At 39.5% G+C, this 21,153-nt stretch overlaps 1 protein-coding gene across 8 annotated transcripts in view; it reads left to right on the top strand.

Annotated features, from left to right (window-relative positions):
• The window catches only part of slc12a7b (solute carrier family 12 member 7b), a 60,304-nt gene extending 39,604 nt beyond the window's left edge, over positions 1–20,700 (top strand). For 5 of the 8 annotated variants that reach the window (XM_058059565.1, XM_058059568.1, XM_058059567.1 and 2 more), the window contains 21 exons: positions 529–659; positions 821–1,062; positions 1,957–2,168; positions 2,237–2,404; positions 2,508–2,606; positions 4,038–4,095; positions 4,724–4,898; positions 5,429–5,547; positions 5,711–5,809; positions 6,201–6,320; positions 6,491–6,595; positions 8,228–8,396; positions 8,529–8,724; positions 11,327–11,496; positions 11,832–11,963; positions 12,949–13,056; positions 13,284–13,394; positions 15,475–15,650; positions 16,822–16,836; positions 18,233–18,366; positions 19,288–20,700. In XM_058059565.1, the coding sequence (XP_057915548.1) occupies positions 529–659; positions 821–1,062; positions 1,957–2,168; positions 2,237–2,404; positions 2,508–2,606; positions 4,038–4,095; positions 4,724–4,898; positions 5,429–5,547; positions 5,711–5,809; positions 6,201–6,320; positions 6,491–6,595; positions 8,228–8,396; positions 8,529–8,724; positions 11,327–11,496; positions 11,832–11,963; positions 12,949–13,056; positions 13,284–13,394; positions 15,475–15,650; positions 16,822–16,836; positions 18,233–18,366; positions 19,288–19,379 (2,831 nt within the window). In that variant the 3' untranslated portion in view covers positions 19,380–20,700. The remainder of the gene's footprint in view (positions 1–528; positions 660–820; positions 1,063–1,956; positions 2,169–2,236; positions 2,405–2,507; positions 2,607–4,037; positions 4,096–4,723; positions 4,899–5,428; positions 5,548–5,710; positions 5,810–6,200; positions 6,321–6,490; positions 6,596–8,227; positions 8,397–8,528; positions 8,725–11,326; positions 11,497–11,831; positions 11,964–12,948; positions 13,057–13,283; positions 13,395–15,474; positions 15,651–16,821; positions 16,837–18,232; positions 18,367–19,287) is intronic. The other 3 variants (XM_058059570.1, XM_058059566.1, XM_058059571.1) reach the window with 3 other exon arrangements.
• Positions 20,701–21,153: the final 453 nt, after the last annotated feature.

The raw sequence follows: 21,153 nt of genomic DNA, 5'->3' as shown, positions 1-21,153 counted from the left end.
TCTCTAGACATGAACTAACACCCCTATAGTCACCTTTAGACTTGTATTACCCAAAATACATAATAAGAGACATGAATAAGACCAGCTGTATGGCGAACGAGTGGTTTGCGCGCAGGCCTCACTGCTAGGAGACCCGAGTTCAATCCCACCCTCAGCCATCTCCAGCACCCCCGCGACCCTCATGAGGATAAGCGGTAGAAAATAAATGAATTTAGAGCATAGAAAACCATCTAAAAATGGTTCTTAACATTATTAGAGCCCTCTAGACATGAAATAACACCCCTATAGTCACCTTTACACTCATATTAGCCAAACGTAGTGGTCATAATAAGAGAAAATAAGATTTAATATAGACTCATTCCGGCTGCACAGCACCCCCCACGACCCTCGTGAGGATAAGCAGTATAAAATGAATGAATGAGTGTATTGTTTATGTTTATTGTAAATTAAGGAGACAATAGGTCATCTCTCCATTCTCGACTACTTTTGTTCCCTTGAAGCTCACGGTTTCTTTGTTTTCATCCCCAGCTGGGGGCTCCTACTATATGATTTCCAGATCTCTTGGCCCCGAGTTTGGTGGAGCTGTGGGTCTCTGCTTCTACCTTGGTACCACATTTGCTGGCTCCATGTACATCCTGGGTACTATAGAGATTCTACTGGTGAGTCAACATGTCTTACATAAAGTACACGTGTAAATCAAACCCCATCAACAACCCATGTGGAGCCTTATTACACGCCACACACAGTTGACTGTTTTTGTCAACATTATATTTGACCAAAAAGGGTCTTTTCTTGCATTATGACTCCTCCCTCCTTTCAGACTTACATCGTGCCTAAAGCGGCCATCTTTGTGGCGGAAAAGAAGGAGGATGAAGTGGACGCGCTCCTCAACAACATGCGTGTGTACGGCACATGCTGCCTTACACTGATGTCCGTGGTCGTCTTTGTGGGAGTCAAATATGTCAACAAGCTTGCTCTCGTCTTCCTGGCTTGTGTCTTTCTGTCCATCCTCTCCATCTACGCCGGCGTCATCAAGACCATCTTTGAACCCCCTGACTTCCCGTGAGTCCAGTATTCAGTACATCAGAACAGTAGTAAAGGTAATGGTTTAATTTCATTTGAACATGCATCAGATTACAATTAAATCACATAATCAGTTCACAGTTCCACATGTCCAAAAGGAGTAGGAAGAAGCAAAGCTTATTAAATCCTACCCCTCCATCTGGTACTTTTGTTCACTTCCTGCTTTCCTAATATGGGTTCCTAATATGTTTTTTTTTTTATTACGTACCGAAGTACGAGGTGATATGTACAGCACATCATGACTAGTTCAAGACTCTTCATCCTTTTATTTAGCAAACATCAAGGATGAAGAGTCTTGAACCAGTTATGATGTGCTATATATATATATATATATATATATATATATATATATATATATATATATACCTTCGTAACTTCGTACCAAAGTCTTGAACCAGTCATGATGTGCTATACATATCACTATATTGACAGTTACTATGGTACCAATTATGTTATTGTATGGTCATATCACCTCGTACTTCAAGACTCTTCATCCTTGTATTTGGCAAACATCAAGGATGAAGAGTCTTGAACCAGTCATGATGTGCTATATATTGTATATATATCACTGTATTGACAGTTACTATGGTACCCATTATGTCATTATGTTCAAGACTCTTCATCCTTGATGTTTGCTAAATACAAGGATGAAGAGTCTTGAACCTTCGTACCGAAGTACGAGGTGATATGACCGTACAATGACATAATGGGTACAATAGTAGTACCATATAGTGATATATATTTATAGCACATCATGACTGGTTCAAGACTCTTCATCCTTGATGTTTGCTAAATATAAGGATGAAGAGTCTTGAACCAGTCATGATGCGCTATAGTAGTCATCTCATTGCTCTCGTTTCTCCTTCTTTATAGTGTTTGTATGCTGGGGAATCGCACCCTGCAGAACCACAACTTTGACAAGTGTCTTAAGACTGAAGTCATCGATAACGTGACCGCGGCTACGCAGCTGTGGAACCTGTTCTGCGACGGTCCTGATCTCAACGCTACTTGCAACGATTACTTCAAGAAGAACGACGTGACCAGCATTCAGGGCATCCCTGGACTCACCAGTGGAGTCATTTCAGGTTTGAGTATACACTATAATTTGGCATGGGTATCTATATTCTTCTAAAAAATATATCTCCTCTTCTAGAAAACATGTGGTCTGCATATGGCCCTCTGGGTATGTTGGACGAAAACAAGAACTTGTCTTCTATAGAGGCAATTAACTCCACCCAGGATATCTTAATGCCCTATGTCGTCAACGACATCGCCACCTTCTTCACCCTGCTTGTGGGAATCTACTTCCCCTCGGTCACTGGTGAGAGTGATATTGTACATAGCGTAAACAGATCAGCATCGTCAGCACTGGACTTTGAACCTCTTTGAAAGATTTCATCCTTTTTGTTGTTGTGACCTGTTAGGAATCATGGCTGGGTCAAATCGATCAGGTGACTTGCGGGACGCCCAAAGATCCATCCCAGTTGGAACCATTTTGGCTATCTTTACCACTTCCATCATCTGTATCCTTATACGTGTCAGTACGACACTGAAGCTTCATGGATTTATTGTTGATTAAAAAGTCAATGGGGTTACTGCTGGAGTACCCAGCATGCCTTGTGGGCACTTTGGGAAAGAAGGAATTTGTTTGTGCTGTGTCGTTGTTATGCACATAGAATGGTAGCTCATTGTTATGTTTACTTACCTTAACTGACTGAGTCGTACCGTGAGCTGTTTGTTTGTTTGTGATGTGCTGGCAAGCTAGTTGTTGTCTAAAGTTTTAATGGACCTTGGCACATTCTAAAAATACAGTTTAACAGGAAGAACTTTTTTAAAAATCAGCAAAAATTCAAGAAAAAAAGCACAATTTTACAACAATGCAATTGTATTATTATGAGGTGAAGAATAGATTTTAAAATTCATTCATTCATTTTCTACCGCTTTTCCTCACGAGGGTTGCGGGGGTGCTGGAGCCTATCAGCTGTCTTCGGGCATAAGGCGGAGTACACCCTGGACTGGTGGCCAGCCAATCACAGGGCACATATAGACAAACCCACGCATGCACGGGGAGAACATGCAAACTCCACACAGAGATTGCCGAGGGTGGAATTGAACCCTGGTCTCCTAGCTGTGAGGTCTGCGCGCTAACCACTAGACCGCCGTGTCGCCCTGATTTTAAAATTATAATGTTAAAATGTTAAAAATCTTTTTAAAAGTTGTAATATCAGAAATTTTTGGAAAATTAGGCTGCAAGCAGTTATAGTATATTTTGAGAATGAAATTGAAAGATTTTGGGATAAAGTCATGATGAGAAAAAAGCATTTCGAAAAAAAAATACATGCAAAAATGACCAAAATGGGCACCCCAGGACTATGCAGAGTAACAGTGCCATCTACTGGACAGGGTTGTAAACACAAGCCTGTCAGATAGTCCTATTATAATATAATATAATATGATGGTGCGTGATTACAGTGGTGTGACCAACCAAGTAAAATATGGTGGTGGTAGTGTGATGGTCTGGGGCTGTTTTGCTGCTTCGGGACCTGGAAGAACATTCACTTTGTCTACCAAAAAAATCCCGAAGGAGGTTGGTGACCTGAAGCTGAACTTGGGTTCTGCAGCAGGACAATAATCCAAAACACACCAGCTAGTCCACCTCTGAATGGCTGAATAAAAACAAAATGAAGACTTTGGATTCTATTGAGATGCTGTGGTATTCATGCTGGAAAAGCCTCCAATGAGACTGAATGACAACAATTCTGCAAAAACGAGTGGGCCACAATTCCTCCATAGCGCTGTAAGAGACTCATTGCAAGTTATCACAAACGCTTGATTGCAGTTGTTGATGCTAAGGGTGACCCAGGAAAGGGGCAAACATTTCATTCTGTCCATTGCAATGCAACATTGTGATTTGGAAGTTTGAATTATTTATTCTCCTTAACAGTTTTCCTCAGATTTCAGCAGCGTGGTGTTGTTTGGCGCCTGCATTGAGGGCGTTTTGCTTCGAGACAAGTAAGACTTAAACACGCGTTGCAATACTCTGCACACATTGCAAAACCCGGTCCTCGGTCCTCAGGTGTTTAGTTACACAATCACTGTTGCTGAATCACAATACATACTTTATATTGATGAGGATTTCTTCCTGACTCCGGAGTATTTGGTAATGGTTTTATTTCATTTGAACATGCATCAGATTACAATTGAATGCATCACATAATCATCCGAAAGGAGTAGGAAGAAGCAAAGCTTATTAAATCCTACCCCTCCATCTGGTACTTTTACAATCAGTAACTGTTACATTTGTTCACTTCCTGCTTTCCTTTGGAGATATCATTAATGTACATGTTGAACAGTTTTGGTCCCAGTATTGACCCCTGGGGAACTCCGCACGTAATATATGAACTTGCAGATTAATTCATTCATTTTCTACCGCTTTTTCCTCACGAGTGTCGCGGGGGGTGCTGGAGTCTATCCCAGCTGTCTTTGGGCGAGAGGCGGGGTACACTCTGGACTGGTCGCCAGCCAATCACAGGGCACATATAGACAAACAACTCCATGAGCCAACAAAGGATAAAATATGAATGTGTACAAAATGCCATTCCAACGCATTCTGTAGCTGAATTAGTTTTTTTTTTTGTAGGTTTGGCGACTCTGTCAAAGGGAACCTCGTTATCGGCACGCTGTCCTGGCCCTCACCGTGGGTCATTGTGATCGGCTCCTTCTTCTCCTGCTGTGGCGCTGGACTGCAGAGTTTGACCGGGGCCCCACGCCTGTTGCAGGCCATCGCACGAGATGGCATAGTACCTTTTCTACAGGTGAGAAAATGACAGCAAGTAGTTGGTGGGGGGTTGTGTTTCGATATTCATTCATTCATTTTCTACCGGTTTTCATTGATGTACAAGTTGAACAGTTTTGGCCCCGGTATTGACCCCTGGGGAACTCCACACGTAATATATGAACTTGCAGATTCATTCATTCATTTTCTACCGCTTTTCCTTCGGGTGAGAGGCGGGCTACACCCTGGACTGGTGGCCAGCCAATCACAGGGCACATATAGACAAACAACCATTCACACTCACATTCATACCTATGGACAATTTGGAGTCGCTAATTAACCTAGCATGTTTTTTGGAATGTGGGAGGAAACCGGAGTACCCGGAGAAAACCCACGCATGCACGGGGAGAACATGCAAACTACACACAGAGATGGGTGGGATTGAACCCCCTGGTCTCCTAGCTGTGAAGTCTGCGCGCTAGCCACTCGATCGCCGTGCCGCCTGTCCCTGTATTTACTAGATTAATATTCTGTCCTTAATCTTGATACTTTGTAATGTGACGTTTTTAGGTGTTTGGACACGGGAAGGCTAACGGAGAACCGACCTGGGCTCTACTGCTGACCGCCGGCATCTGTGAGATCGGAATCCTCATCGCTTCATTGGATGCTGTGGCGCCAATCCTTTCAATGTGGGTGTCCATCAAATATGGACTCAAAAATCCACTATACGCTTTGTGTTATTTAATAAAATATACCTCATTATAAATGAATTAATTATGTTAGAATGTGCTGTAAATGCTCCATGGGCCGCACTTTGGGCACCCATGGCATAATGCATTATTTTCTCAACAGGTTTTTCCTCATGTGCTACCTGTTTGTCAACCTGGCCTGCGCAGTCCAGACTCTCCTACGAACACCAAACTGGAGACCGCGCTTCAAATATTACCACTGGTCTGTGATAGATGATCTATACTTAATTATTCAGAGGGCAGAATATGGAAAAGTCCATTGAAACCTTTTAGAGTTCCAACTATTGACCTAATTGATGTCCCCCCCTCACCCCCCGATGCCTATTTCAGGCACTCACACACCAATACACCTCAGAATTAAGATTAATTCCAAAGATTAATTAACAAAGGCTGCAGACAATACCTGTCATTTTCATCATTTCACTCCACGGTTAAGCCTCTTCGCTGTCCATTCCAAAATGTGTTTCCTGTGCCTCCACTAATGAGGCAAAAAAAAACTGTGACATAGTTCTATAAATAGTTTGGCTTTGTAATTAGTGGACTAAGTCTTGTTAATGAATTGTTTTTTCTTTCTTTCTTTCTTTCTTTCACAGGACTCTGTCCTTTCTGGGAATGAGCTTGTGTCTCGCTTTAATGTTCATTTCCTCCTGGTACTACGCCATTGTTGCCATGGCAATCGCTGGCTGCATCTACAAATATATTGAATACAGAGGGTGAGAATCGCAACAAATGTATGTTAGCTTGTGGGGCTAAAAGGTTCCTAAACATGTCATATCCAGGGAAAGATGGATATGGAGGATTAATGTTTACCTTAGCTAACTAAAATGTGTGATTTTTAAATAAAGTTAAGTATGTAATAGTGATAATGTGTTTGCTTTATCAGGGCGGAGAAGGAATGGGGTGATGGTATTCGAGGGTTGTCGCTAAACGCAGCCCGCTTCGCTCTTATTCGTCTTGAGGACGCCGCCCCCCACACCAAAAACTGGAGGTACTGAATATGAGTACAGTACTTTTGAATTTGAATGTAGTGTAGAGTTTGTGTGTGTGTATTTGTGTGATATTTCGGGGGTTCCTGAAGACAAATCTTCTGTATCGACCGTGATAAATTGTTATTTTAAAATTTGGGCTGCACAGTGGACAAGTGGTTAGCATGCAGGTCTCACAGCTAGGATACCGGAGTTCAATTCCACACCCGTGCACACGTGAGTTTTTATTCGGGTACTCCGGTTTCCTCCCACATTCCAAAAACATGCTAGGTTAATTAGCGACTCCAAATTGTCCATAGGTATGAATGTGAGTGTGAATGGTTGTTTGTCTATATGTGCCCTGTGATTGGCTGGCGACCAGTCCAGGGTGTACCCCGCCTCTCGCCCAAAGGCAGCTGGGATAGGCTCCAGCATCCCCTGCAACCCTTGTGAAGATGAGTGTTAGAAAAATTATTAAGTTGCTATTTCATAATTTGGGCTGCACAATGTTTAAGTGGTTAGCACGCACGCCTCACAGCTAGGACACCCGAGTTCAATTCCACACCCGTGCATGCGTGGGTTTTCTTCGGGTACTCCGGTTTCCTCCCACATTCCAAAAACATGCTAGGTTAATTAGCGACTCCAAATTGTCCATAGGTATGAATGTGAGTGTGAATGGTTGTTTGTCTATATGTGCCCTGTGATTGGCTAGCGACCAGTCCGGGGTGTACCCCGCCTCTCGCCCGAAGACAGCTGGGATAGGCTCCAGCATCCCCCGTGACCCTCGTGAGGATAAGTGGTAGAAAATGAATGAATGAACTTCATGAGTAAACAAACAGTTTAGTTTGAAACATCCATTTTAGGCCAAAACCAGGAGACATACTTTGGCAAATTGCTTCCTGGGACTCTAACCAAATGAGGCCAAAAAACCCTCACAGATACTAGACTCATGGGTGATGAAAAATTCTGAAGGATTTATCTGATGTCATTAGGATATGGGCGGAGCATGCCGTTAAACTTTGCCATCATTGAGTCGGTTCCTCAATAACATAGACAGGTAGTTGGCCATTTTAGTATGAAACATTAATGTTTCATGAATTAATGTAACTGTTCATAATTGAACTCCACAATTGTGAGACATCCATGCATACAATGATGATGATGATGATGATGGTGGTCACGGAAATAGTCACAGCATCGCCTACTGGCAACAAGAAATGACCACAATGAGTCTGATTGGTTTCATAGCCTTGGTGCGTTTGCTCCATAGAACAACGGCATGAATGGAGTGAGACCTTTTGGTAAAAGTCATTGTTTCTGTGTGGAAGCAGGGATGCTAGCATGGCGCCTTCCATTGAGTCCAAATATTATATGAATAAAGTCACAAAAAGAACAGATAGATCCATATAATAATAAATAATAATGTGGAGAATATAAAGATGACATCAAATATGAACAATGTACAGCGTAAACAGTAATTTGTACTAATAATTTAAATAATTTTGAATAAAATTATAAAATTATAATAAAATAAAATAATAATAAATAAATAATAATAATTTACAATTTACAATAAATATTTGAAATAATTAGAATACCAGGAATCCAATCTTCAGTGCAATTAAATATATTTTTTTTCCTTTCCTGGTATCCAGGCCTCAGTTGTTGGTGCTCTTGAACCTGGACTCGGACCAAGCGGTAAAACATCCTCGTCTGCTGTCATTCACCTCTCAACTGAAGGCGGGGAAAGGCTTAACGATAGTCGGGAATGTACTGGAGGGGACTTTTCTTACCAAAGAGACGGAGGCAAAGAGGGCTGAGCAGGTATGGCAATTTTTTCCGACGTGATCAAAAAAAGTCTGTGGGACGCAGCTTTCAATCCAGTAGGTTGTATGTAAACCCCCCCACCCAAAAAAAGTGGACCCACCCGTAAATGATTAATATACCTCTCTCCAGAACATCAAGGCTGCCATGTCGGCAGAGCGGACCAAAGGTTTCTGCCATGTTGTCGTGTCTTCCAACCTCCGAGATGGCGTCTCTCATCTTATCCAGTCAGCCGGATTGGGAGGCATGAAGCATAACACCGTCCTCATGGCCTGGCCTGGAACCTGGAAGCAGTCCAATGACCCGCAGTCGTGGAGGAATTTCACAGGTAGTGATGAAAAAAAAATATGAAAAATGAGAATAAATGATAAACCCTTAGATGCGCGAGTGACTGCACCCATACTAGAATCAATGCGTTTTTATGCCAATTTTGCCATATTGGTTAGGAATAATCACTTGTATGATATTTAGTATTATATTTAGGACCGCACAATAATAATTTCATGTTACAAACATCTTAATTTTTCACTTTATTACATCTTTGAAAAAGAAAGAATGAATGCCACAGCATCTCAATAGGATCCAAAGTCTTCGTTTTGTTTTTATTCAGCCATTCAAAGGTGGACTAGCTGGTGTGGTTTGGTAGACAGAAGAATTAATTTCTTCCCGGTCCCGAAGCAGCAAAACAGCCCCAGACCATCACACTACCACCATCATATTTTACTGTTGGTATAATGAACCCTTAGATGCTCGAGTGACTGGACCCATACTAGAATCAATGCCTTTTTATGCCAATTTTGCCATTTTTGTTAGGAATAATCACTTGTATGATATATTTGTATTATATTTAGAACCACACAAGAATGATTTCATGTTAGAAACATCTTTTTTACATCTTTGAAAAAGAAAATGACACCCGTGAGGATCCATTGTGTGTTGCGTAGGGTGCGTGCATCACACACCCAGAAGATCTGTTACACCCGCAAACGTAATAACTGCCCACAAACGTAATAAACCCCAAACGTGATACAAATCTGCAGCTTTGAATGTAATATTCCTGCAAATGTAATAACTATTACATTTGCAGGAAATTCTTTTTAATAATAATTATTATTAATACAAAAAATAATATAAAAATAATACATAATATAAAAATAAAAACAATATAATTATTATTATTAATATAATCAATAATTATTATTTTGTTTGTGGGCGTACACGTGCATTTTAGTTACAGTATAATGTATGTGTGATTTTGTGTGTATATGGGGAAGAAATAATCAAAAGAAATAGTAAAATATAAAATAATAATAGTAATAATTGCAATTATCACAATTATGTTATCTTTTTAATTTAAAATAAATTATAATTTAATAATTAAAGATTCCTTTAATGTATTCAAACAATATTTTTTATATATTCTTTAATATTTTTTCCACAAAAAAAGAAAAATAAAGAATTATCCTTTTATTATCCTATTATATTATCCTATTATGTTAAAGTCCTCAAAATGACATCTCCACCTTCTCCCTCATTAAAAGAAGAAATAAACAACCACAAAGATCATTATTTTGTCTCATATTACATTTGTAGGAAGTTATTACATTTACACATTTTCACTTTCCCACATATGTAATAATTTCCTGCGAATGTAATAACTATTACATTCATACATAAATTCAGTATTACGTTTGCAAATGTATTACATTTGCGGGATTATTACATTATTACATTCAAAGCTGCAGATTTGTATTACGTTTGGTTTATTACGTTTGTGGGCAGTTATTACGTTTGCGAGTGTAACAAGATCTTTAGGCTATACTTGGCTTGCCCTTTTCCGGACAAAAGTCTGGGTCATCAGACATTTCTGACTCAGAGTCCAACCCTGTTCCTGCCTCTCCATCATCCAGCATCAGTAGGACCATTTCAGCTGTGTATCTCGCAGCCAAGGCATGGATGAGGAAACAAAAGAGTAATGCCCAACAATACATATAGTAATGTTAGTTATAAAGTAGGCTAATTAGTTGATAATTCTAACTAACTACTAATAACCCTTTATAGGGCAAGTAACCATATATGGTAACTTAAAAAACAGGGTTTCCCCATGTCTCAGCAAGGCAACAGTCATGTGACTTTCTCATGCCAATCAGCCAAGATCAGACAATGTCACAGGAAGTGACATCATGGGCTGTGATCAATCAGGAGTGAGCCAGAGAGTATCAAACTTCCTTCTTCATTCAGAAGTCGGAAATTGCAATTTTCTGACGCTTGGGGCCTGACACTCTCGGCCTAAACATAAAAACTAACCATGATAAGTTGATCACAGTCATTCTTAACTACAGTACCTCTGTTGATGTCACCTTGTGCAGTTTGACCTGTCCCTTTTCCATACCCTAAATGGGCAAGGAACCGTATATGATAACTTCTTTGATCTTGATTTGCACCCAAAACCTGAAACTTTTTTAAAAAAGTAAAAAGAGAAAAAATGTCTTCTTATAGCCCCCACCCAATAACACTGAAGGATTGAATTTTAAAATTTCTTTGTATTTCAGTGAGTGCCCTATAAAGGGATAAATTAACTGCACCTGCAGTTAATTTATTCCTGACAGCCAAAGTTGATAATAATCAAAGGTTCCTATTGGATTCCATAGAAAATGCATGCGGGTCATTTTTGACCCACTTATGGAAGGTTGGGGTAGTAACACAAAAGCAAAAAATTATTCGAATGTATAAAAGGTAAGCTAAAAATGCGAATGGCATGATATAAAAAATGAAATTATAAAAAAATTTCATTATGAAGATATTTCAAGAAAACAACCTGACTTATGCATCTAAGGGTTAATAATGCATGGTATGCTGATTACTGGAATAGTTGAGGAAGAGGCTGTTATAGTGTTTTTCTCCATCCATCCATCCATCCATCCGTGCAGAGACAGTGCGGGAGACCACATTTGCCCACCAGGCCTTGCTTGTGGCAAAGAATGTGGACAGCTTCCCCACCAACCAGGACCGCCTGGGCGAGGGCACCATCGATGTGTGGTGGGTGGTTCACGACGGAGGCATGTTGATGCTGCTGCCCTTCCTGCTGCGACAGCACAAGGTAGGCGGGCATGTGTGGTACTATACGGTACGCTACGGTAGCATACAAAAATGACATGTATGAATCCCAACCAGTTCACTACAGTTGTATCTGCTGCCATCTAGTGGAACTATTAATCACTATGAATCACTGGTGTAGCCAGATGAATAGGGATTCATGAATTGTACTAAAAAATGTATGCGTGTGTCTTGCATGTTGGGGATGATTGGGTTGATAATCTACACACGGATACACACAAACATGCACAGCATAGCCTACTGTCATGTGATTGGTTCTTTACAGTCACATGAGTTGCATTCAAATTCCTAAATCTGTTACCTAAAACTCTTCTTCAGGTGTGGAGGAAGTGTAAGATGCGCATCTTCACCGTGGCCCAGATGGACGACAACAGTATCCAGATGAAGAAAGATCTCCAGACCTTCCTTTACCACCTGCGACTCAATGCAGAGGTGGAAGTGGTAGAGATGGTAAATGGCACTTATTTACATTGAAAGCCTTTCTTTGTGTCATTTGTTCACTTGATGGCACTGTTGGCTTACCCTCTACATCTGCAACCAAACAACTGCTCATTTAGGTTTTTTTTATTTTTTATCCATCAAAAAGAAATTGTTGTCACGTTTCAAGGTCTATAAAATGGTAAAACTCCTTACAAAAATGATGTAATATGGAATAAAATAAGAAAATTGCTCATACAAATGATGAAATTAGGAATAAAATGACTCACAAAAAGGAATAAAATAACGTTACTCACACAAAATATGTAAATTATGTTATATGGATTAAAATAAGGGAATTGCTCACACAAATGGTGAAATGAGGAATAAAATGACTCACAAAAAGGAATAAAATAATAACATTAATCACACAAATTATGTAACGAGGTATAAAATTTGAAAAAATTAGTCACACAAATGATGCCACAAGGAACAAAACAATACAATTACTGATGAAATAAGGAATAAAGCGAGAAAATTAATCACAAATTATGTCCGAAAAAAATAAAGCCATAACATCACTCACAGAAATGATGTAATGACGAATTCAAAACAACAATAAACAATAAAATTACTCACAAAAAGAATAAAAATAAAAAATTATAACAATCACACAAACACCACAGTAATGAATACAATCATAATCTGGAATAACAAACAAAAAACAGACTGTGTACATATATTTATACTGTATATTATACTGTATATTTTGTATTTTTCATTCTTTTTTAATAGCTGTGTCTGCACCTACTTCACCAAAACAAATTCCTAGTATGTGTTTGATCATACCTGGCAATAAACCTGATTCTGATTCTGATAAAAATGCTCCCCAAAAGAAATAGCAGCGTATTATACCTGACACAAATGATGTAGTAAGGAATAAAAACTCGCCATGTTGGAAGGTCTGTAATGGTTATCATGGCTTCTGGTGATGATGTTGAATTTCTCCTGTGTGCAGCACGATAATGACATCTCAGCGTTCACCTACGAGAAGACCCTGGTGATGGAGCAGCGGTCCCAGATGCTGAAACAGATGCAGCTTTCCAAAACGGAGAGGGAGCGAGAGGTACAAAAAGCCGTCTTTCGTATTCCCTTTTTTAACATTTCCCTAACTGATCTAATAATTCTACGGTTTGATGTGAAGGTTTGTTTACATTTGGCACCCCGGTGGTTAAAAGCACGCTTCCATTATTCCTATTGTACGGTTAAAAACACAACTCAAATGACAGCCGGCCGCCCTTTTCCCCCCTGTTTATCTGCCATCACCTTTCCGGGATGTGCCGCTCCGCTCAGATTCAGAGTATCACTGATGAATCGCGTAACTCAATCCGGAGGAAGAACCAGGGTGCCGGCCAGGGTGCGAGCCGGCAGTCCTCTCCGACGGAGGACACACAGGAGGATGAGGTAGTAGATTCTGTCACCCCTCAGTCTCTCTGTTGGATGACCCCGCTTTCACAAAGTATAACCTTCATTTTCATTTTTAAGGGCTACTTTGTGAATACCCTAAATTTGTCACTCGAGTCTCCATTATATGTAACCCTCCCTCATTCAAATCATTCCATAATACATTTAATGAAAGAATGGACAGTATTGTCACCTAAACGCAACCTAACATACAGTATATCATATCTTTAGGTCATTTATTATGATGATACAATGTGACAATATTGTCTATTTTATCATAACTTGAGTCACCACCCAGTCATTTTATCTCCCTTCCACCTTAAATGTCTCACAGTGACCTTGAAGTGACCTTCAATGACAATAACAATAGTATTGACTTCATTTTCACCCCACTTGGCACTACTGGGTCCTATTCACCAAATGATCTCTTGATGGACTTGATTAATTATAGTATGTTGCAATTGGTAAATTTGTGACTTGAGGTGCTAATATACCCGTTTTTTTTACAACAATTGATATTTCTTTTTAGCATAATATCAAAAACAATAATATCGTTTTTATCGATATGACTGGATTTAATGCAGAGGTCTCGTGTTTCAAGATGGCGCCGCCCTGAGTGCAAGCTAGTTACGTTAGCTCCGTGTCTCCTGCGGGCTTTTAAATGTTTAATAGAGTTTTATTTATTCCTTCCTTGTTGTTTTTGTGTCATACCAACCACTTAAGCAAATGTCCAGCTATGGATATTCATCTTATTACGTTTGTAGCTTGCCGTTTGCGCCATTGTTAACACTCGGGAGCAGCTGTTAGCATTTGTTAGCATTTTCTTAGCTACGTCAAATGGTCGGATATCCCCGCGGAAATATGGAGGCGGCGAGGCTGCAGAGCGGAAGTGAACAGCGGAAAAGACGGTGTGACAACCGCTAACGGCGCTAACCCGGCTGCGGACACTACCGTGAGTGCACCACTATCGCACAATATTGAACAGTATATTTTACTCTTTGTATATTTATTTAAAAAAGAGAATATACTATTTTATTTCAGTGGCTCTACTTAAATATAGCGGGGTATTAGTTTTGTCATACGATGGTCAATTATATAAATTAGACTCACCAGGCTTCTTTATTTATATTGTCGGTGATGATAAATATTAATCTCCACTGGGACTCGGTGACTTGAGGTGCTAATATACTCGTTTTTCACAACAATTGATATTTCTTTTAAGCATTACATCAAAAACAATGATATCGTTTTTATCGATATGACTGGATTTAACTGGGAGGTCTCATGTTTCAAGATGGCGCCGCCCGAGTGCAAGCTAGTTAAGTTAGCTCCGTGTCGCCTCCGGGCTTTTTAATAGTTTTATTTATTCCTTCCTTGTTGTTTTTGTGTCATATCGACCCCTTAAGCAAGTGTGCAGCTATGGATATTCATCTTATTACGTTTGTAGCTTGCAGTTTGCGCCATTGTTGACACTCGGGAGCAGCTGTTAGCATTTGTTAGCATATTATTAGCTACGTCAAATAGTCGGATATCCCCGCGGAAATATGGAGGCGAAGAGGCTGCATAGCGGAAGTGAACAGCGGAAAAGACGGCATCAGCCATGTTTACAGTCTGTTGTCATGAGATGGAAGCGCTAACGGCGCTAACCCGGCTGCTGACACTACCGTGAGTGCACCACTATCGCACAATATTGAACGGTATATTTTACTTTTTCTATATTTATTTAAAAAAGAGAATATTTTATTTCAGTGGCTCTACCTAAATATATGGGGATATGAGTTTTGTCATGTCATGGTCAATTATACACATTAGACACACCAGGCTTTTGTATTTATATGGTCGTGATGATAAATATTCATCTCCACTATGATTATTATTATTATTATTATTGAGAAAGGTCACTGGTGAATGAGGTCCTTTGTTGGGTAGATGGTAAAGTATCGTGGTGTGTGCTTCCCATCCTATCCTTTCTGTGGCATGCATCCTCCATTTTGATACATTCTCTCACTCACATGGACGTCCCATCCCGTCTTCCGGCTGGTGTGTGTATTTTTTCAACCTGTCTCCGTGTCCCCCTCAGGCGCAACTCATCCACGACAGAAACACGGCCTCCCACGCCTCCATGAACGACAAGTCCGAGGCTGGACCCGAGCGAGTTCACATGACCTGGACCAAGGAGAAGCTTTTCACCGAGCGCGGCCGCAACCGCGAGTGCAACTCCAACGTGGCCGTGCGGGACCTTTTCAACATGAAGCCGTGAGTCTCTTATAGGTGATATTCAACAGTTATAAAAGCATCAAGACCCTTTTAATAGGATTTTTAGCAATAGCAGATTGCAAAACGCATACAAATGATCAAACAAATGACATCATATGGAATACAATGATGAAATATGTAATGAAACCATACGATTACTCACACAAAAAAGAATAATGACATAACATTACTCCCACAAATCGTATAATCAGGAGTTAAACGATAAAATTACTCACAGAAAGGCATAAACCGATAACGTGACTCACTTAGATGATTTAATGAGGAATAAAACCACAAAATTACTCACACAAATGATGAAATATGGAATGAAAACATACAATTTCCCACAAATGATTTTACTCTGATAAAATGATAAAGTTACTCACAGAAATTATGTAATAAGAATTAAAATGGTAAAATTACTCGCACAAATGATGTAATATGGAATGAAAACATTCAATTAATCACACAAAAAGGAATAAAATGAAAAAAATTGCTCCCACAAATGATGTAATAAGAATTAAAATGGTAAAATTACTCGCACAAATGATGTAATATGGAATGAAAACATTCAATTAATCACACAAAAAGGAATAAAATGAAAAAAATTGCTCCCACAAATGATGTAATAAGGATTAAAATGATACAATTACCCCCACAAATTATGTAATAAGGACTAAAATGGTAAAATTACTCCCACAAATGATGAAATAAGGACTATAATGGTAACATCACTCACACAAGTGATGAAATATGGAATAAAATAAAATTACTCGCGCAAAACAAACGTACTCACAAGAGAATAAAATGATAACCTCACCTACATAAATGATAAAATAAGGAATAAAAACAATTTAATTGCTCAAAAAAGGAATAAAACCATAAACGTGCTCGGGTAAATTATGTATAAAATGATGAAATAATTAACACACACACATGATGGAATAAAATGAGTGTGTGCATGGCATGAGCGTTTAGGCTGCACCGGTGAGCGTGTGCGCACGTACATGCACTTTGGGCCGTTCGTCCGGGTTGCACGGCCGGCCCACGTGCACACTAATGTGGACTAACTCCCAACAAGTGGGATCGTTAGAAGCATGATATCAGATATCTGATATTGGATGCATCTAAAGCCTGTCTCTGTGATTCTGTCCCATTTTTCTCCTTCTAGAGAGTGGGGGAGCCTGTAAGTTGTATTCTCTTTGCTCTAGACTGTGTGTGTGTGTGTGTGTGTGTGTGTGTGTGTTGTTTGTGTCATCCAGCGCATGTGCTTTGTGTGTGTTTATATTGTATCTATGTGATTAACCCGCAAATCATATCAGTCGCTATTATAAGCAAACTTGTGCTTTCCATCTCCTTATTTAGAAATGGGATTTTAGAAAACCTATTAACGGCCTTGTAAATACAGTTTTAACATTATTAGAGCCCCCCAAACCTGAAATAACACCCCTATAATCACTTTTACACTTACGTTACCAAATATAGTTGACATATTTTCGTCAACAAATAAGACAAGGGTGTCCAAAGTGGGCCACTGCACATTCTTAAAATTTAATTTAACAATAAAAATTTGAAAATTCAGCAGTTGTTTTACAAGGACAAAATCACATTATAAAAAGTTGCAATTTTACAGGAATAATGTCATCATATTTTAGTATTTTAGGGGGAGGGGGAATGTAATATTGTATGAAACAAACACAACTTTTTGTGAAATGAGGTTGCAGAAAAAGTTATGTAAATGAAGTCAAAATGGGACGATGGGAATAAAGTCGTAGCTGTAATTTTTAGGAGAATAAAGTCAAAATATTAAAAGAAAAAAAAATCTATGACAATAATGTCGGAATATTAAGAAAAAAATTGTAAGAAACGTAATTTTTGGACTATAAGGTTCGGGGAAAAAGACAAAATATTTTAGGAATAAAATCATAATAAGAAAAAAATTGTAAGAAACGTAATTTTTGGACTATAAGGTTCGGGGGAAAAGACAAAATATTTTAGGAATAAAATCATAATATTGAAAAAAAAACAAAGTTTAGAAAGTTTAAATATTGGAGGGGAAAAAAACACAAAAATAAGAAAAAATAGCAATACTTGCCATGGGCTTTTTCACCGATATTACATCATCTATACTCACACATGTTAGCTTTGGGAGAGCTTCCTGTTTGTGTACAGTACTTCCAGCCGGGGCTATTGACTCATCCATGTAACATTACTGACACCTAGTGACCAATTTGGAGTACTACATATCTAAATGCCTTATATTTGTATTTGACTTCATTTAGATATTTTTATACTTGAAAATTCTTATGATATTTGCTGAAATATACATATATACTTTTTTTTTTACTAATAACAGGCCGTATCCAACCACCAAATTACTTGATTTAGTTATGTATTTTTTTGTTTTACCAAACTTTGAATGGAAAGCAGAACTTTTGCGTCATTAATGTCTGACCATCACTAACCTTTAACCTTCTATTTGTTACATAAGTTCTTATGATGCATTTCTTTTTTTTTTTTCTGGAATATCTTTGAAAGTTTCACTCCCCTCTCTCCTCACCATGACCTTCTCGTCCAATCAGGAATCAAACCAACGTCCGTCGCATGCACACGGCCATCAAGCTGAACGAGGTGGTGGTGAACAAGTCGCAGGGAGCCCACCTGGTTCTGCTCAACATGCCCGGACCGCCGAAGAACCGGGGCGGAGACGAAAACTGTATCCTTGAAAGTCTGCTTCTATGTACATAGTGTAGTAAAACTGAATAGACACTATAGTTTAGATCAGGGGTCTCAAACTCAATTTACTTGGGGGCCCACTGGAGCTAGGGTCTGGGTGAGACTGGGCCGCATCAGGTTTTCCAAAAAAAAAAAAACGCATTTATTAAAAACAAAAAAAATGGTTCCGATTTTCTACAAGAAAAGCTCTGATAAAACATTCCACTGTTCTCAAATATCTTACTTTTTATTTTTCTACACAAAATAAGATGAAAAATAAACAAATCAAGAATAAAGAAAATCAATCAATCAGTAATAAATAAATATAATAATAATAATGAAACGGCAAATAATAAAAACAAAGGAAACCATATAGTAGGTGGGTAGACAAATTATTTTTTTCAGATTAAAATGAACAAAGCATTATTAGAGCCCTGTAGACATGACAAAACACGACTATAGTCACATTTATACTCTTTTTATTTACAACATATTGCGCAACTGCAGGGTCTTGAGACACATGCTAACTCGCAAACTAGAGCACTAGCGACCTAAACGGTAGCCTTCAAGTTATTTCCTTTCAACTTAAATCGCCAAAAACTTACCACTTCCACACGGATAGGGAGGATAACTATTAACAGTTATTTAACCTTTAACATGAACATTAATCAAACGTAATCATTTTTTCTGGGTACATGATACCATACAGCATCCATATCAAACTTGCGCGGGCCGCACTAACATTAAACTTTCATATCACAGGCGGGGGCCACATGTTTGAGACCCCTGGTTTAGATCCTATAGTGAAGTTCTAAGTATATAAAATAGCAATGTTTAGCATGTCTATGAGAGTATGCTTTTGTTTTGATAGTCTGTGTTTATGTGCTTCTGAAACCCTCCTTCACACCACTCACCCACCCAGATATGGAGTTCTTGGAGGTTCTGCTCGAGGGTCTAAACCGGGTCTTGCTGGTCCGAGGCGGCGGACGTGAAGTCATTACTATCTATTCTTAGAAACCCCCGCACGCACAGACAGACAAACGGACACCAGGCAGTGGGGGAGTTTTATTTTCTGCAGGGGGGAACCAAGCCCTGAATTTGGGTTCTTGTTGAGACCGGATGGAGGTTAGTAGGGCCTCGGGGCGGGTGGGAAGATCAGGAGACGGGAAGGCCGCGGCGTTGTCAAAAGCCCGGCAGATGTTACCTCCGCCAAGGAAACACGTAGCATAGACACTTTATATATATTTTTTTTCCACTTTCTTCCACCGTGAGTAGATCCCCGCTTATTTTTTAAATATAGGACTTCAAAATAAAGTGGTTGGATGGCGCTCTCTACAGGAGAGATGGCGTGTTGCTGCTATGAATCCAGCAGAGGGCGCTGCCATCCCGACTATTGTATACTGTACGCTTGTCACATCTACACAGTAGACTAGTGCTGTATCAGTATCATTTTTAGGGCTTTTTTAATGTTATTCACGTTTAAAACAGAAAGCGGGGATCTAAAAAGATCTCTCTGAAGCCCCTCCCCCGACAGTGAAGTGAAGCATTATGGGTTCTGGCTTTCTGCAAGCTTATTTTTTTATTATTTACGCGATCAAAGAAAGTCGCACAAAAGCGAAGCTCGGTATCGTCAACGGACAAAGCTGGGGACAAACACACTGGTGGACATATTTTTTTTTTTGCACTACTCGTCATCTCGCCACTTGAGGCGCCGTCGCCGCTAATGATGCTATTTCCCGCTCCTCCCGCCGCAAGCGTAGCTTAGTGATGCCGCACGACGACGGAATCGAATGAATTGTTCAGATGAATGTGTAGGAGAATGTGCCAAAATCATTTGAAGTAAAGAAACTGTGGAAAGCGCGGCGTCACGTTGAAGAGCTACAAAAAAAAAAGAACGCCCCCCCCAAACTCCCGCCCCCCCCTTGTTATGCACCACAGTTTCTGTCAATGAGCAGTATTATATTTTTTTAAGTTTTCCTGCAGTTCTCTGGTGGTTGTTATGGCGTCGTATTTTGTGTTGTTATTGTCTCGTCGTTCTTGTTGTATGCTTGTGTAATCACATAGTCACGGTCTCTCTCTCTCTAGCGTGGAGGGGGGGGGGGTCCATCTCGGCTCCGATACTTCTTTTTACAACAGTTGGACCCCCCCGGCTCTAGTGCTGTCTTACATTCTAACTGAACTTCTGTTACTTTGCGTGTTTGTTGATTTTTATCCAAGGAGGCGGGAAGAGGAAGCATGCGTACACCGAGACAGGAAGCCCACCTTTTTACAAATACGGCAACATTTTTTTTTTAGTCTCACAACGAAATTAAAAGTCTAGTTTAAAAAAAAAAAAAAGAAATCGAAACTGAAATGATGAAACATTTATTTTTATCATGAAATATTCCCAATAAGAAAAGAAAATGGCGACTGGAGAATGTTATCTACCTCAAAGGTGTCATGGAGGCTGAAAGACGACTAAAACTGACTGAAGCACATCTGTTTCACACGGAAGGGAAAAAGGAAGACGTCTAGATGGCCACAGATGCAGGGTGGGTGTGTTTGTGTGTGTGTGTGTGTGTGTGTGTGTGTGTGTGCGCTGTTGTCGACTGGTGAGCCTTGCAGGCTGTAACAGGAAGTCGCTTTTTGTGGGAGCACACATAGAGACGGTAGCCATGTAAATTATATTTGTGCCTCTCGGAGTAACTATTAAAAAAAAGTGCTGAAATAAAACTTGAAGTTGGTGGTGGTTTTACAAGTACTATTTATGTGTATATTTAAAATATATATAATAAAAAAACTATATTTT

The sequence above is a fragment of the Doryrhamphus excisus genome, chromosome 21, assembly GCF_030265055.1.
Source record: "Doryrhamphus excisus isolate RoL2022-K1 chromosome 21, RoL_Dexc_1.0, whole genome shotgun sequence".
Classification (NCBI taxonomy): domain Eukaryota; kingdom Metazoa; phylum Chordata; class Actinopteri; order Syngnathiformes; family Syngnathidae; genus Doryrhamphus; species Doryrhamphus excisus.
Note: the sequence above shows the minus strand (reverse complement) of the source record. Positions and strands in the feature narration are given on the sequence as shown.